The 17,568-nt window shown below is 54.3% G+C and overlaps 1 protein-coding gene across 2 annotated transcripts in view; it reads right to left on the bottom strand.

Moving 5' to 3' along the window:
• The window catches only part of Nsg2 (neuronal vesicle trafficking associated 2), a 58,067-nt gene that overhangs the window by 36,686 nt on the left and 3,813 nt on the right, over positions 1-17,568 (bottom strand). For both annotated transcript variants that reach the window (XM_047556079.1, XM_047556080.1), the window contains exon 3: positions 5,244-5,327. In XM_047556079.1, the coding sequence (XP_047412035.1) occupies positions 5,244-5,327 (84 nt within the window). The remainder of the gene's footprint in view (positions 1-5,243; positions 5,328-17,568) is intronic.

The following is a 17,568-nucleotide window of genomic DNA, read 5'->3' as shown; positions in this document are numbered from 1 at the left end:
CCTCCACAACACCAGCACCTTCCACAACACCACCACCCTCCACAACACCAGAACCTTCCACAACACCAGCGCCTTCCACAACACCACCACCCTCCACAACACCAGAACCTTCCACAACACCACCACCCTCCACAACACCACCACCCTCCACAACACCACCACCCTCCACAACACCAGCACCCTCCACAACACCACCACCCTCCACAACACCAGAACCTTCCACAACACCACCACCCTCCACAACACCACCACCCTCCACAACACCAGCACCCTCCACAACACCAGCGCCCTCCACAACACCAGCACCCTCCACAACACCAGCGCCTTCCACAACACCAGCACCCTCCACAACACCAGCACCTTCCACAACACCAGCACCCTCCACAACACCAGCACCCTCCACAACAGCAATACCCTCCACAACACCAGCACACTCCACAGTACCACCACCCTCCACAACACCACCACCCTCCACAACACCAGATCCCTCCACGACACCAGCAGCCTCCACGACACCAGCACCCTCCACAACAGCAACACCCTCCACAACACCAGCATACTCCACAGTACCACCACCCTCCACAACATCAACACTCTCCACAACACCAGATCCCTCCACGACACCAGCAGCCTCCACAACACCAGCACCCTCCACAATGCCAGCAGCCTCCTCAACACCAGTAGCCTCTACACCATCAGTACCTCCCTAGCACTCATAACATCCGTAAATCCGGTACCTTCGGAAGCCCCACCCCCTTCCGTACAATCAGCACCCAGCATAGCAGCATTCTCCATGTTACCAGAACCCTCCTGAGGCCCCACACCTCCGGCACTGACAGGCTGCAAGGTGCCGCAGCACTCCCGGACCTAACACCCTCCATTGCAGCAGCACACGCCGTTCCACCAGGGGCTTCCCTGCACTGCCCAGCCCCTCCCCCAGCACAGACTAACCGAGGCCCCAGCACCCTGCACCCTACTGCACTGCCGTTGCCCCAGCACCTTCCATAGCACCAGCACCCCGTGGCAAAATCAGCTTTGGGAGAACCCAGCTCCCAGGGTTTGGCAGCCTCCCTGTGGCTGAGCTTAGTCTGCTGAAAGTCTGCAGGTCTCTGCCTTTCACAGTGACTTAGACTCTCTTTGGTTTTAGAAGTGGCAAAATTCTTGCCGGTCTTTCGATCAGTTGTCCACACTCCATCTCTCCCCGTTCTGCCCTCTCCCACCTTCTCTCGCTAAGTGTAGCTGTGAGCTGCTCTCGGGTCAGTCTGGAAGCTCAGTCACATGCTCAACACCTCTGTGAAGGGACTGTAGTGGCAGGGGTGCACCCTGGCCATTCCTAAGGTTCCCTGAACCCTGGGAAATATGTCGCAAAGGGGACCCTGCACTGTTTGCCCGCACCGGACATTCTAAGAAGAGCTGTGAATCCCGATTCCAGCCTGTTCTCCAGGGGAAACCACCATCCTCAGCCCCAGACAATCACGTGCACCCCAGGGCAGCCCACCCACCCCCGAACCTTCCCAGGGCTTCCAGGCGCTTCATACTCAGTGATCTTCCCACCCTCCTACCTTTGTGGAAGGGACGCCCTGGGCCCAGTCAGATAAGACGAATGCAGGGAGCCCCCTGCGCCCCTTTCTCCAACCAGAAGTCAGTTCTGGGACTCTAGCTCCACAGCCCACTGGGTCCCCAGGCCTGGGAGAGCCGGCGCAGCTCAGACCCTCCACGTCTTCTTAATCACCACCCAGCCTCCTCTCCCGGCTCCCACCCCACCCTCCAGCCTCAGATGATCCTCCACAAAGCCCAGAGGGAACTTTCTGGAAGGGGGGGCAGGTGAAGAATGCTGGAGCCTTACGTAAGCAGAGGAGAATTTGCTTCCTCCCTCCCTTCTTGATCCCAGTGGCAGGGCCCTTCTGTGCCCCACCTGTTCCCCGGCTGTGAAGGCTGCCCTGCCGCAGAGACAGGCCGGACCAAGCCCAGCTGCGGGGGCTCCCAGGCCCTGGCCCCTGACCGAATTGCTCCCCACGTCTTAGTTAGCCCATTCCGTCCTAACCAGCAGTGGCCTCTGAAGGGACAGGCCAGGGACCAGCCCTGAGCACCGCAGTGCCGCTGGGCAGCCAGGTGAGCGGGCGCCTCACCTCTTCCAGCCCTCGTTCCCCTTGGGAATCAGGAACCCCGTGGTCACCCCTTATCCAGGGAGACAGACGCCCAGCGGATCCCGAGGCCTCAGCCAGTGCCGCACCCCACATCTACTCCATTCTCCCTGTTCCACAGCCCGTGGTGAGAGCAGCCCAGGAATGAAGCACGGGCTGGGCAGCCAGCGGGCGGCAGGTCTCCTCCGCACCGAGGCATCTCTCCACTGAAGGGACCTCTCCGCGCGGCCTCGCGTCTGCGGCCTGCTCCCAGCACCCGTGCGCTTGAGCTTTGCCGCCCCTCGTAGGTGAAGTCAGGGTTGCTGAGCAGCCACCACAGGCCACCTGAAATCTGGGGCAGCGGCTGAGCGACTCACAGACAGGCAGTGCGTGCTGCCGGGGACGCGGAACCGAGGGAGGGTTCACGTCCTGGGCCGGGCAGAGTGGGGCAGCGTGAGATCCAGCCTGCTACTCAGACTGGCGCACGACTTCGAATGTATGAATTGCGCATTTCTGAAGTATTTCCAGACCACAGTTGATGGCGGTTAACTGAAACCCGGGGCGAAACCGCAGGTAAGGAGGGGCCATTCCTGTCAGCGCTCACGTGATGGAACAGCCACTGTCACCAAAATCCGTCAAAAAGCTAAAAAAATAAATAACGAGGTCCAACAGCAGGGCTGATAAACACAGCCACGGCAGCATCCTAACACGCTGCCTTCTCTACTTGTGGGTCTTCAGCTCCGGCCCTGGGGAGCACACAACTCTAACCTGCCCTTCCTCACCTAACCTGCCCTCTAAGCCTCCCACGCGTTACTGCGTGTCTCCAGAGCTGCCACTCTAAATGACTCGGGTAGGGAATGATCCCACTAAAAACCCAACACTCCACTTAGTAAAAGAAGCAAAACCTTAAAGCTAATTCTCATTTTTGTCTGATTATTGCAAAAATACATGCTCATTGCATAAAATTTGGAAAGCATAAAAAGTAAAAAGATGAAACTGTCTCACAGTTTCAGAGTAAATATTGAAGTACTCTCTGAAAACAAAGTGATTTTTAAAGAACTCTAAAATTCCATAGACAAAGATCCCACTCCTCAGTATATTCAAAGTACTTAAAATCAGCATACTACAGTGACACAGCCACATCAATGTTTATAGCAGCTCAATTCACAATAACTAAGCTATGGAACCAACCTGTGTGCCCTTCAACAGATGAATGGATAAAGAAAATGTGGTATATACACACAATGGACTATTACTCAGCCATAAAAAATGACTTTTGGATATTTGCCAGTAAATGGATGGATCTAGAGACTATCATGCGAAGTGAAATAAGCCAATCCCAAAAAACCAATGGTCAAATGTTCTCCCTGATATTTGGATGCTAACACACAATAAGTTGGGGGGAGGGGAAGAATAGAAGTTCAGTGGATTAGGCAAAGGGTAATGAGGGGCAGGGGGTTAGGAATAGGAAAGACAGTGGAATGATTCTGACCCAACTCTCTTATGTACTTATCATCATGTGTAAGATTTACTCCATGTTTGTATAAATATGTCAACATAGACTCTACGGTCATGCATAGCTGAAAAGAACAATTTAAAATTAAATAAAAATTCTAAGAAACCACTCCCACATGGACCTTGGCGTATTTCCCACCCCTGCTGCCAGGACAGGTCAACTGGGCTCCAGCCTGGGGCACACACGGGGCATGGAGAAGCCCCCGCGTCCCCTCCAGCTCCGGGGCTCATTCCTGCAGGTGCCTGCAGGCAGCTGGGGCAGGGTCCACAGTCACTAGGGCCACATTGTGCGGCAGAACTGAAGGCACAGTCAAGGAACAGCCCCGCTCTCCAAAAGGGAGCTGGCAGAGTCCCACCCTGCAGGGGTGGGCGGCACTTCCACCCAGGGTCACACAGCCTGAGGCTCCAACACAGACCCAGGAGAGAAGGCCGCGGAAGGCAGGAGCAGACCAGTGTGGGGGTCCGCGCACCCACTGCCACTCACAAGTAACCCACCAGGGCCGCTCTCACTCCCCAGGCCCCTCTGCCCTGCCGCCCCGCCTGTCCTGCAGTCCCAGTTGACACAGAAGAGCCACTGTCATTGTGGGACATTTTCTGTACGAATCGCGCTCTGCATTTCAGCCCACGCCCGCCCTGCCACTATCTCCACGTGATAAATGAGTTTAATAACTTGCTGTGGCCACGTGACCAGCACAGAGCGGAGCGAGGCTCCAGCCAGCCCGCCCGCTCCCACGTCTGCCACGGCCCCCCTGCTGCCGCCCGCGTGGCGGCTCTGGCCCTGCGCCTTTGGGCCGCCCGCATCTCTCCACTCGCCGCCCTTGTCTTCGCCACCGTGGCTTCTAACCTGGACAACTGCATAGCCCAGGTGCCGCCCGCTCTCCTTCCCGCCCCGCAGCCCGTGAGCCACATGAAGGGCAACACGCTTTCTCTAGGGTTCAAAGGCGGGCCCGCCCTCGCCTCTTCGAAGCTCAGTGGCTGCCTATTGATAGGAGCATGATCCCAAGTTCCTGCTTGTGGCCCACAAGGAACGTCCCTGTCCCAGCGCCCCTCCCACTGCAGGCTCTGCAGGAGACCTCGTTCCCCACACTCCACAGGGGGCTCCAAGCCAGCTGTCTGCAGCACTTCCCAGGCCCCCTCCTCCTTAGAGCTGGGCTCCGCGGCCCAACCTGCAACGCCTCACAGCCAGCCACGTGTGCACCAGGCTTCCAGGGACCCTCCACCAAGAGCAGAAAGCCAGCCCCTGGGTTTGCACCACCACGAAGCCCTTTTTCTCTTGCATTTGTTGTAACCGTGACCATTGACCAAACTTTGAGTTTCCATCACATTTCCTGAGGACTGATGGAGAGTGGGAAGCAGGGGACAGGAGCATCAGCAGGATCAGGAGGCATTTGCCCATGATGGGGCTTGTCAGAACCTTCTAGAGTACGAGGGCCTGAGCAGGGCCCTTGCCGCTCCATGTCACTCAGGGCTGGAGCGGGTGTGGCTTCGAGAAGTCCTCAGGGGCAGCCTGTCACCTCCCCGCAGGGCCTGGCCCTGCTCCACCAGCAGCAAGCCCAGCGGGACGCGCCAGCCCGCCCTTTACCTGGACAGCACCGAGACACTGACCGTGAACTCCGCGATCTTTGGCACCCGGAACTTCCCTTTGTTCTTCTGCTCTGGCTGATACTCCGTTCTGGTCTTCACGATCACCTGCAGGGGACGGACAGCGTTAGCACAGACACAAGGTCCCCTCCCCTCCCTGTCTCTGGCAACCAGGATTTATTATCCATGGCATACGATCAGAAAATAACGAATCCTCCCTCCCAAACACTCACGAGAGGAGAACATCCCGGCCACCCATGCACATGTCCCGTCGCAACACAGGTGGCGTGTGCAGGGTATTGTTCCAGACGTTCTTGTGTGTATGAGTGCATAGATTAAGTACATTTGCTACCTATGAAAACATATATCCCGTGCTTGTGAAACGAATCCTACTTCACCGTCTCCTTCATAATCTGCTTTCATCAGGCAACACTAGACCTTTTTCCCAGTTTCCAATGTAGACAGACGTACAATTTCTTTTCTTTCCTTTTCTTTTTCATTGCTGGGGAAGGAACCCAGGCAGGGCCAACACGTGCTAAGCAAGCTCTCTACCACCGAGCTATACCCCCAGACCTTCGGGTTGCCTTGTGGTATGGAATATTTCACTATATATGTTTATTATAATTGACCTTTAATTGTTGGCCCTTAAGGTTGTTTCCAAAGTTTGGCTTACGTAAACTCCTTATGATGAACATCCTACACCTAAAACTTTGCACATATTCTTAATTCCAATTTGATTTGGGGACTTGCAAAAAAGAAAAATACAAAAGCATGCTTGATCTTATTGTATCATCTTATTTCTCTGAAGTCTGACTAGTTTTGCAGAGGTAGCTCATCGTTACCAAGATATGCTGTCAACCTGACAAGACATTTATGGAACTCCATCCCACAGTGCGGGCAGAGTGGAAGGAAAGGAAACCTGGCAGGTAATCAGTAGCTATGCCAAGTGCTGCAGTACCGTGAGGAATACAGATACCCAGCCTCGGGATCTCACCTGAAAATATGCACAATAATCATAACCATAATCATAATCCCTATGTCCTAAGATTCCTTTGAGAGTTAAGTGAGATGAAAAGGGTTGATATTTTTAAACCATTTAGAATATGCCAGAACTAGAGCAAGCACTTCATATACCCTGCCTGTCTAGTACCACTGCTCCCACTGTCCTGACAAAGAACTGGAGCTCAGAGATGCCAAGTCACTTGTCCTCAGTCACACCGCTAAAAGAAATCATCTTCTAACCAAACTCACTCTAAATTCTCATCATAGCTTAAACGAAGAGAATTTTCACTGACAATTCGCACCAGCTTTTCCTGGCAACATGTCATGTGTTCTGACTAGAGAAAGCATTCTTGTATGGAGAACGTTCTTTGGAGTCCACAAAAGACTCGGCGCAGTTCCACAGGAAGCGTGGGGAGACGGCTGTGCGTCCTGGACATCTTCGCGGGGTTCTGTGCCGCGCTGGTTACAGGGGTTCAGCCACACGAGTCCCTCAGAACTCTCGTCCAGAGGTCAATTTCACCTCAGGGTCCACCCCCTTCAGCCTCCTCTGAGTGACCAAATCAGAACTGCGGCTTTTTAAACAGGAAGGTGGTACGGCCACACTCAGGTGCGGGCTCATGGGGCATCGGAGGGACTGAACCCTGCCAAGAGCTCAGAAGGGCTTGGAAGAGGACCGAGTGCAGACCAGAACACAGCACTGCCGCCACTGGACTTCACTCCTGGAGACCCACCAGAGAGGGGACCAGCTAGCGGGCACTCGGACGGCCCACCCACAAAAACTGAAGGTGACAAGCGTGTGCTGCCTTAGGACACACTAACCGGCAACTCGCTGCACAGCACTAGAAACTAGCCACCTTCCCACGCTGCCAAGCGCATCTCAGCCGCCTCTCTGTGACCCTTCCTTCCAGATCCGAGCCATCAGGCTGGCCGCCAGCACCTTCGCAGCCCACATCTGATGTGAGGGAGCAACTGCTGTTTACTCCGCCCACCGCCCCACTGCGCGGACATCCTTCCCAGAGCTCATGGAAAGGCACAGGACTGTTTCCGTCTTCCGTGTAAGTTGACAACACCCTGTCTTCTGCCAACACAGCGAGTCAAGAGCCGGAACTGAGAACCATTGGTACTGGGATGAGACAACGAATAGGACTTCCCGCAAGATCACTCTCCCTGTTGTAACGGTAACCATTCTGGGGGTGCTTCTCTAGCACCATCTCCTTCTCCAATCAAAGCTCCCTGATCCTCCTTTCAGGAACTCCCTGCTGCCCTACTGTGCGGCATCCACGTGGTTTCTGGGAATACCACTCTCTCCCTGGCGAGGGTGGGCCTAGTCGGGTTAGGCCAATCAGGGGATGCTGTCCTAATAATCATGCCAGTTGATTGGCTCGGACGCTGGCATGTTATCTGATTTGACCAAAGAGATAGGCAGTATTGACTGGGGACTTGAGGACAGAAGTCTCCCTGGTCCTCGAGGGTGTCCTTTGATCGGCGTGGGGAGGCCCAGAGTCCCCCATCTGCTGTAGCAATTGTTGCTACTAGGAGGGGACCAGGAGGAGGACACAGGCAGCACGGGAGGGAGGGCAGAGCGAGGGAAACCCGTGGAGGAGGTGGGCCCTGGTGCCACCCTGCCGGCCGGCCACAGCTTGACTGCAGCCAGCCCATGCCGAGCCCTACCGTTCTGGAGCAAGCACACTCCTTGGGACTTGATCCAATTTGGATTGGGTTTTCCATTACTTGAGACTAAAAGCCTTCTATCTGATAAAAATGTGTTCCAAGAAAATCCAAGAAAATGAACTGAAGAGCTATTAGAATCCAGTAGGATAGCCAAAGACCAAATAAGTCTACCAGAATCAATCCATTTCCTAGGTGTCAGCAAAAAGCCAGCTCAAAAAACACCACGGATCCACTGAAAGATGCGCACAAGAAATTCAGAGCAGCTTTGCTCATAAAAGCCCTGAACTGGGGACGAGTCTCATGTCCATTAGCAGGGGATGGAGACACTGTGTTTTAGTCACAAAATGGGAATGTCACACAGCGATCCTACATGTACATGGCTGAACCTCATAGAAACTGCATTAAACTGAAGAAATCAGACACAAAAGATACTAACATACTACGTAACTTCATTTACAGCAGCTTGTAGAATATGTACGTAAATTTACATTTACATGGTGTGCTATCCCACTCACCATCTGAGTCAGGGGCTCGAGGGTGCCGACTTCAGGTCGTCAGAACATAGCCCTCCCCTCTAATCCACTTCCTGCTTCACCTGGAACTTTTATGACATGCCGCCCACGTTCTGAGTGACTTTCTCAAGAAAACACTTCTTTCCACTTTAGCTTGTGCTTCTGAAGCCAAAGAGCCCAGATACAGGCCCTGGTACTGGTGGGCGCCGTAAGTCGCGTGAGTCCTCCTCAGTGCTGCTGTGTAGCTAAGCACACGGACCCCAGGCAGTCCCAGCTCCTGCACTGGGCCTCCCCTCTGCCCCCACGGGACAGTTAGCCCGGGAGGGACCCAGCGCCATTTCGAAGGCCCGCTTGCTGAGGTCCAGTGGACAGTGCCCTGCCCTCTTCTCTGCGTCTCTGTAGGAGAGGCCATCTCCACTTAGGTTGGTTCCATGTGCAATCTGTCGCCTCAGTGACGGGGTGGAAACGCGCACACAGCAGCAGGCACTGCACTGCACTTCACATTTTGGATCTTGGTCCTTTCCCAAGCCAACACACTTGGGCACTCTGTCCTGGTCAGGGTCAGCTAGCCAGCGTGCCCTGTCAGCTGCAGGCAGAGGAGGGGAGAGGACCAGGCCCTGCAGTGCACCATGCTTCTGAGCTTGGATGGCCGGGAGGTCAAGTGGCTTATACGCACTTCTGACTTACATTCTCAACTTACAGAGGGTTAACTGGACACAGCCCCATCGTGAGTCAGTAAGCGGCTGTATTTGCCAGGCCCGTTCTCCCCACATTCTGCGAAACCTCTTCCCTGGGGACCATGGTGATCTTTCTCTCGGTTCCCTTCCTACCACACTGAGCAGGCCTCCTCAGCGCCCCTCCTCCTCATCTCTCAATGCTGGGATGCTCGGGGCCAAGCCATGTCCACTCTCCTCCCTGCAAGTGCCTCTGAGGTTCTCCCCCACTCCATCATGTCCAGTCCATCCTTCCGTCCAGGTCTCAGCAGTATGTCTCCATTCAGATCTCACCCAGCACCGGTTTACCCTACTGGACATCTGCCCTTGGAGCCACACGCCTAAGATCACCATGGCCACAGTCAAGCTCTCGAGCCCTGACCACACTCCCCCAGAGCCCTGCCCCAGCACTTCCAGCTCAGAAAATGGCAGCATGACCTGTGCCTTTGCTTAAATCAAATGAAAGAGAGAAATCTCTCAATCCCTCCCTCTGAGCTCCCAGATCCATTCCGTCACTTCACCCACGTCAGCTCCACTTCCTCAAAAGCTTCTCCTGAGCCACACCACCTGCCTGGCCGCGCTGCCTCACCCCAGCCCGGGGCACGCGCACCCCTCCGTGCACTTCCCTATCTCCATTCTCACCTCTCCAAGCCCAGTGAAGCTCCTTCTAGGCCAAGGAAGTGGCATATGCCACAAAAGCTCCAGAAGGTTCGGGAGTTGGCATGGGGTGGACGCACCACAACGAGGCAGCTTTGCTGGGCCAGAGAACAGGGCAGGAAGGGAGGGGTGACAGCTGGAGCCAGAGGGCGGCCAAAGACTCTGAAGGCCACGCTAGGCACCCTGTAGATTCATGGGGACGGGGAGGAGTAAAGAAGAAACACCAAGGAAATGGCCTTCCAGATGTGCGTCCGGGCAGAGCAGCCTCAAGCAGACAGAAGAGGCACCAGATGGGGAGCCAGAACCAGGGAGCCCAGTCCTGTGAACCTGCTGGAACCCCCCATCTGGATCTGCACAGGCTTGGCGTTTGTTCCTGTGGAGTGGAGCCGGGACACTTCCCTTCTGTATGTAAAAGAGACAGTGACAAGTTTTTTCTGTACCATGCAGTGGAAAACACAAGGAATGTTAGCCAGTTGTTATTAATTGTACCTTGGAGGAATCAGCCTGCATAAGCAAAGAGAGAGAGAAGAGAAAATAAATGTGCTAAGAAAGGTTGAATTCTGGACCTTTATTTTTTTCCCCACGGTAAAAAATAAAACAAAGCAGATGAAGCAAAACAGAGCCCTGAGCTCCTTGATTTATAACAGAAATGGGGGGCTGGAGGGGAAAGAGGGAAAACTCCTCCTAGTCTCCTTATTATGGAAAGCAGGCTTTTGTAGGTATTTAGAAAAATGAAAGTCCAGGTTTCAAATGTCACTGTGTATGTGGGCCAAGCAGCAGCTCGGTTTTCTTTTCATATTTACATTTTTGCCATCGTTGTCCTGCCGGCTGCTAATATGAGGAGCATGATTTAAGGTAATTGGCATTGTGAACATGGGACAGATCACTCGTCCCCGAAGGACCCCCGTCCGGCCCCGACTCCCCCTTTGCCAGAGAGGCTAGATAACACATGGTGGTTCAGATGGTACGGACGACAGATCATAAAAATTTAAAATACTACTTCCCAGGATTATCAATAATGAAGAGGTTCCCACATGGAGAGGCCCGAGATTGGCAGGAACAATAAATAAGAGGGTAGAAGTGCTGACAAGGGGCAAGATCGTGTTTTTATGAGCTGGACTCGCACAGGCCAAAAATAGATGTGCACTGCAGAGAGGACTTCAGGGGCAGGACGGCTGGACCCCTGCCCAGCAGCCCTGGAGCCAGAGCCGGGCGGGCGCCCGGACCCCGTCCCCCAGTCCTGAAATCCCTCGCCCGGAGTCATTGCTGTTATTCCCATTGTCCTACGAGGAAAGCCGGCCACAGGGGGTGCAGCCATGTCCCAGGAGCAGACGGGTCAGGGGTCACGCCCGCGGCAAACTCGGGATTCTGGGGCTCTTTCCTATCCACGTGGATGTTCTTGGACTCCGTGTGCCTGGCCAGGGGCCCAGCACCACGTCCCGGGTCAGCGACCCTCTCGCCCCGCGGTGAGCGCCAGCGGCATCGCACCCTGAGGAGCCTCGTCTGGGAGCAAGATGACTCCAGACCTCACTGGCCACTGGGAGGCAGAGCCCAGACTTGAACCTAGGGCCAGCGCCGAGCGCCAGCTCACTCCTGCGCGCTGACCCGCGGGGCCTGTGGAACCAAGGGCGGGCCACCGAGCCATCTCAGCGGAGAAGGCCAGCTGCCCGAGGGTCTGGGCCCCGGCACTTGCCGTGCGCCTCCCCCGCCCCAGCTGCTCTGTGGGTGAGCCTTCCCGGGCCCGCAGCTTGCTCTTGAGTCGGGAACGCAGGCCCAGTGTGGGCCCACAGAGGACCTCGGCCTCCGGGAGGCCCACCCACCGACTCACATCAGGGAGCTGGAGCCAGGGAGGGGAACAGTCACGAGCGAGACCGCGTCCAAAGCAGGCCTGTGACGGGACCCTGCCGACCGGTCCAGGCAGCTCCCTGGGACCAGGTCTCTTTCCCTTGCTGGGCTGCAGCTTTCCCAGAGGCAAGATGAAGGTTGGACCAGTGTGGCCTCCAGTGGACCATCTGCCCCCAAACAGACTTTCAACCTACGGCCACGCAAACCACAGGGCAAGATGAGGGACTCTCCACAGGGTCCTCTGTGATCTAGAGAGCCAGGCCCCTTCATAGCCCACCCCTCCTGCTGCCTGAGGCTGGCCCTATGTGCTTCAGGAAGAGAAGACTTCATCTCAGGACTGAATTGATGGTGATAATGATACTGATAACAACAATGATAACAATAACAGCTTTGCATTAAGCATTTACTGTGAGCTGGACACTGTGATAGACATTTGGCAGGCATTTCTCTCATTTTATCCTTACAACAATTCTTAGAAGAAAATATTATTCTCATGAGGAAAAGGAGACTCAGAGTAGTTAATAAACATGCCCAAGGTCACAAAGCAAGCAGGTGGTGGAGTTGGCATCTGAATTCAAACTATGCTGCTATAAGGCCTCCTTGTACACTCAGGGACACTGGTCCATTCCATGGTGGACTCTGCGTGAAAGTGAGCAGGCAACACCAAGCTCTCCCAGGTTGTTTCACCATCGGTAAAATGCAGCGGGGGAGGGTGGCTTAACAAAAATTTGACTCATGTTCATGGTTAAAAAAAATGGACCCCACCCATCCCATCTGTTTCCCAGACACTTAATAGGTTGTTATGTGCCCTTTTCAAACTGTTTTATGAATTATAAGAATACAATATGCATATACATAATGTCTTCAGATTCATCCATGTTATCACAAATGACAAGATTTCAGCCTTTTCATTGCTGAATAATATTCCATTGTGTATTATCATTAGACAGCATAAACATGTATCAAAACATTCCACTGTACCTCATGAATATTTATAATTTTTATGTCAGTCAAAAATAAACTTCTTAGAAGATAATAAAACACACACAACATGCATGTTCTGCAGTGAGTTCTCTCGTCATCACTCTCTGAAGTTCTGGCTTCTCCCCCTTTAGCATGAGGACTCACCTTGTTCCTAAAACCACTGCTCAGTCTTCCACGGCCACGCACCCAAGCTTATTCGAACAGCCCTTCTCACAGAACAGTCTGCGTCCTTCCAGCTTAAATAGATGGTATTAGTCCTACACACGTATACATATGTTCTTGCGTACTCGAGAACAGATGCCCTTAGAATAAACTCCAACCACAGGAAGCTCCCAGTCTGGAGGTGTAGAGAGCTCAAATTTTATAAACAATGCCAAAATGCTTTCTGAGAAACACTGCAGCAAATTATATCACCAGCAGGAACACACGGAGGTCAGGTGTGTGTCCAGCACCATCAATGCTGGACGGCATTAAAAACAAATTCTTAAAACATTCTTCTGCCAATCTGGTAAGTAAAGTTTTTTATATTTTGTGAAATTATGATTTTAAATCATAGAAAAATGTTCACACGGTTGTTGGCCATTTATCTACCTGCAGGACCTGCCTGGCCTGAGCCTGCTCCCCAGCGTGAGCATCGGGCGTCTCTGGGAGCCCGGACCTGCAGAGACGGCCCTTCTGCTGCTCCCTGGGGAGGCTGGCATTTCTCTGCTCCTGCATCTCAGGGAGAAAAAGAAGCTAGGGAGGGGCCGCGAGGGCACAGAGGCTCCAGTGACAAGAGGGGCCACGCCTCTGCCCAGGGTCCCTGCAGATCTCCCGTGGGCAGCAGGCCACACAGCTCCCAACGCCCCGCTGAAGCCTCACGAGTCCCAGCATGCTTCACTTCTACCGTCCTCCGAGCAGCCTCCTCAGCCGGCGTGATCCGGTGTCCAGTCAAAGAGAAGAACCCAGCAGGGAGCTCTCTCTGGGCCACGCCCTCAGCTAGGCCTATGAGCCGGTTTTCAGGTTAGCTCCTGACGGCGATCCTGTTAGGCAGGTACCACTGAGACCCGCAAAGCCCAGGGAGAGTAAGTGATTCACCTAAGCCTCATAGGAAGCAGGTAGCTGAGCTGAGATCCGAACACAGGTGGTGGGACTACAAAGCACACGCCATCTACCACCCAAATGTGAGCCTGCCAGACATTAATAACTGGCCTCTGAATGTCTCATTCCTCACAGGCAGGTGAGCTGGCCTTGTCCAGGACCTGGGAAGGCTAACTCATCAACATAAAGGAAAGGGCGTCTGCCCAGAGCCGGGCCCCTGGCCTGCCTCAGCATGGCTCCCTGGGGCTTTGCCACCACGGGCTGGCCTGCCAAGTCCTGGACAAGGTCAGCTCACCTGCCTCTGAGGAACGCAGACATCCAGAGGCCAGTTATCAATGTCTGACATTTTGGGCGGTAGATCACATGTGTTTTGCAGTCCCACAACCTGTGTTCAAACCTCAGCTCAGCATAACTTCCTATGAGGCCTGTGCCTTGCTCTCTGCAGACCTGCCATCCGCTCCTGGACATTGCCCGGTCCACCACGTGCAGATCCTGGCTGCTCCACCTTCTCTTGGTGTTCCTAGGACAGCAGGTCAACTCTGGAGTCTACTTCTGCATCTACAGTGGGGACCATGGTAGTGGCCTGCGGAGAGGTGGAGGGGACATCTGGGCTGTTGTAGTTACACAGATAAGCCACAGGCAGAAGCCTCCCGAGGCTTGTTCCAGAACTGGATGTTGGCCAGCGCGTGTCCGGCGCTTCAAGAGCTTGCTCCCATGACTCAGAGAAAGCCACTCGGCTGCTTAGCTTGGAGTCTGTTCTCCACTGTCAAGTGTAGAAACAGCCCAGTTCTAAACCAGAGGGAGAAGGAGTCTTGACAGCCAGCACTTCCCACAGGCCACCGTGTGTCAGGACGAAGGCTGCTGAGATGACGCAAGGCCAGTGCCCTCAGGTCCGTGGGCAAAGGGAGCAGAGAGCCAGTGCCCCTCACAGCAGCCTGGCACCGAGTCTCCCTCAGTGCACCCGCCTCCCACGCCCAGGGCCCAGTCCCAGGGTGAGCACAGCGTGACCTTCCCGCTGGCTCAGGCCTCTGCTCTTTTCTCTTCCTCCTCCACCCGGTGTGATGGCTGCGGGGAAGCAGGTCGCCCGTTTTGGGGGTAACCGCTCTGGCGCCGTGAGGAGGAATGATTGGAAGGGAAGAGGAAGAAGCCTGATGATCGAGTGTGAGGCCGATCCTGTCCTGTGTCCCTGATGGGGCCCGCAGCAGCTGCACAGTCTTCTTAAAACAGGACTCTGGTGCCATCACTTGCCTGCTTCAACTCCTTCCAGAACAATCCTCCAGGCCCCCCTGAGCTGGGGCCACCTCCCTCTCTCCAAGCCACCCCTCTCTCAGCGTCTCCAGCCAGCCCGTCCCCGGGTGTTCCTCCTCCGTCCTCGCGGTGCTGGCTGCACGCTGGCCTCCACCCACCTCCCGTGCAGGGTCTCAGTCGGGATCCCCTGGGCGGGCAGCCGCTCCCGGCCACCCTCCCAACACCAGCGGTCGCTCTCAGTGTTACCCTTTCTTACATGAAGCCCTCACCCTTCCTCAGGAGCCCTTCTCACAACGTGCCCTGGGCACTCCTACTCCGCGGCGACTTGTTCAAAGGCCCCCTTTCCCTCTGCACTTGGCCCTCCATGACGCCGCAGCCCGCTGTCTCTTCGCGGCTCTGTACGCGCAGCCTAGCACGAGGCTTGGTGCGCGGAAGGCAAGGTTTCCTGGCTGTGCGACTGCACGGCTGGATGGGCGGGCGACTGATGGGTGGACATGTGGACTGTGTGGAGCGGGACGGAGGGGTGGGTGGACGGCAAGACTGATGCGCGTAACCATAGCTACCCGTGTGGGCGGTCAGGGAAGGGGTCCAGGACAGCTTCCGCCTTATCAGCACAGCAGAGGGCGAGAAGGGCGTTCTGCGCAGAAGGAAGGGCAGGTCCAGGGAGCGGGAGGCAGAGAAAGCCAGGGCACTCCGGGAAACGGGCCAGGCCTTGCAGCCCTGGGCACTGTTGACACTTGGGGCAGGGTGACTCTATGGGGACAGAGGGAGCCACGTGTGCTCTGTAGGATGTTAAGTGGCACTCCTGGGCCTCTACCCAGGAGAGGTCAGTAGAATCACCCCTCCAGCTTTGACAACCAAAAATGCCGAATGCCCCCCTTGGAGATAATGCTGCTGGGAACCACTGTTCTAGAGAGGTGTGGCACGCTGGTGTTCTAGGGACGGAGCAGGAATAGAGAGAATGAGCACTGGCAGCGAGACACGGAGCACTCGGGAAGGTACGGGTCTGAGGGTGGCATCAGGTGTACAGAGGGACCGAGAAGGAACCACCCAGGCCCCGCCTGCAGACGCAGGAGCCTCCTGGGAGGGAGCTCAGGAGGAGCCGCGGCCACACACGCTTCTCAACACCAAAGCCGGCGTGATGCGGAGAAAATGCTGGGGTGCTGGGGTGCTGGGGTGCCGGAGGCCGGGGCTCCGGTGGCTCCCACGCTCCACTCTGAAGCCTGGGAAGTCACTCCACTGACCCGAGCCTGGCTTTCTTCATCAGTGGTGTGGGGCACGGAGCGAGCCCCACAAGGCTGCCGAAGAACTGAAGACAGACAGGAGCGCCCGCACAGCCCCCGGCAAGCTCACGCTGCGCTCTGGATGTGATCCGAGGGCCCGCGGGCTGGAAAGTGGGTACTTAGCACAGCACTGTTGAGCCGCCCCGGGATCTTTAGGAGGCGGGGCCTAGGAAAGCTTTGTCAAGGGGTGCCACCACTGGAAGGCATGAGTGCGGTTCCCCAGGACCCTGATTAGCTCCTGAGAGCGAGAGCTGCTGTAAGAGCAAGTCTGGCTCCTGACCCTCCTGCTTTCTCGCTCCCAGGTGAGGGTCCCTCACACATGCTTCCCCCATGATGCCATCCAACAAGCTGTGATTCACCATGGCTGGCGCCATGCTGCTGGAACTTTCAACTCCAAAACAGTGAGTCAAATAAGCCTCTTTTCCTTGTAAAGTTCCAAGCCTCTCGTATTTTGTTATAGTAAGAGAAAATGGACTAAGGACCCTGGTCTCCTCCATTTAGCCTCCAAAATATTTTCTCCTGATATTCACATTTCGTGCTACTCAAAATTATTTGCAAATAAATGGATGGAATTGGAGAATATCATGCTAAGTGAAATAAGCCAAGCCTCCAAAACCAAAGGCCAAATGTTTTCCCTGATAAGTAGAGAATGATATATAATGGGGGTTGGGGGTGGGGAATGAGAGAATAATGGGGGAAGTTTAGAATATGTAGAAGGAAATGAGAGGGAGGGGGTATGAAAAATGGTGGAATGAGACAGACATCACACCCTGTGTACACATATGATTACACGAATGGTGTGAATCTACATCATGCACAACCATAGAAACAAAATGATGTACCCCATTTGTATACAATGAATCAAAATGCAATCTGTAAAAAATTAAAAGCTAAATTAAAAAAATAATAAAAATAAAAAATTTTTAAAAAGAATATTTAAATGAATTCAAAGATAATTTTGATTTATATACACCAAGCACTTTCCATATTTTACATTTTCCAAAGAGAAAGCCTTGATTTAACACTGGGGTCAATAACCCAATATTAAAACCCCCAAACAATTTTAGCTTCAAATGGTTGCCATATGACTGAAATTTAATCAAAGGGTTACAACTGTACAGGGGCTCACATCACCTCCTTTCCATCACCCTGTGAGGGAGTCTTAATACACAGGAGGCTAAGGTTGAGTAGTTTAACAAACTCACTCCAAGTCCTTAGTCAAGGTAGGCTGGTAAAAGGTGGAGAAGGAATTTGAACTCATTTGAGATGGCTTCCAACTCTACAATGGTAACTACAATACTATCCTAAGAATCTGGAGAAACGTTGACTTCTTGACTGGAATTCACTTTTAATA

This window comes from Sciurus carolinensis, chromosome 6 (genome assembly GCF_902686445.1).
Source record: "Sciurus carolinensis chromosome 6, mSciCar1.2, whole genome shotgun sequence".
In the NCBI taxonomy this organism is placed as follows: Eukaryota; Metazoa; Chordata; class Mammalia; order Rodentia; family Sciuridae; genus Sciurus; species Sciurus carolinensis.
The sequence above is the reverse complement of the archived record's forward strand: the minus strand, read 5'-3'. Positions and strand labels throughout refer to the sequence as shown.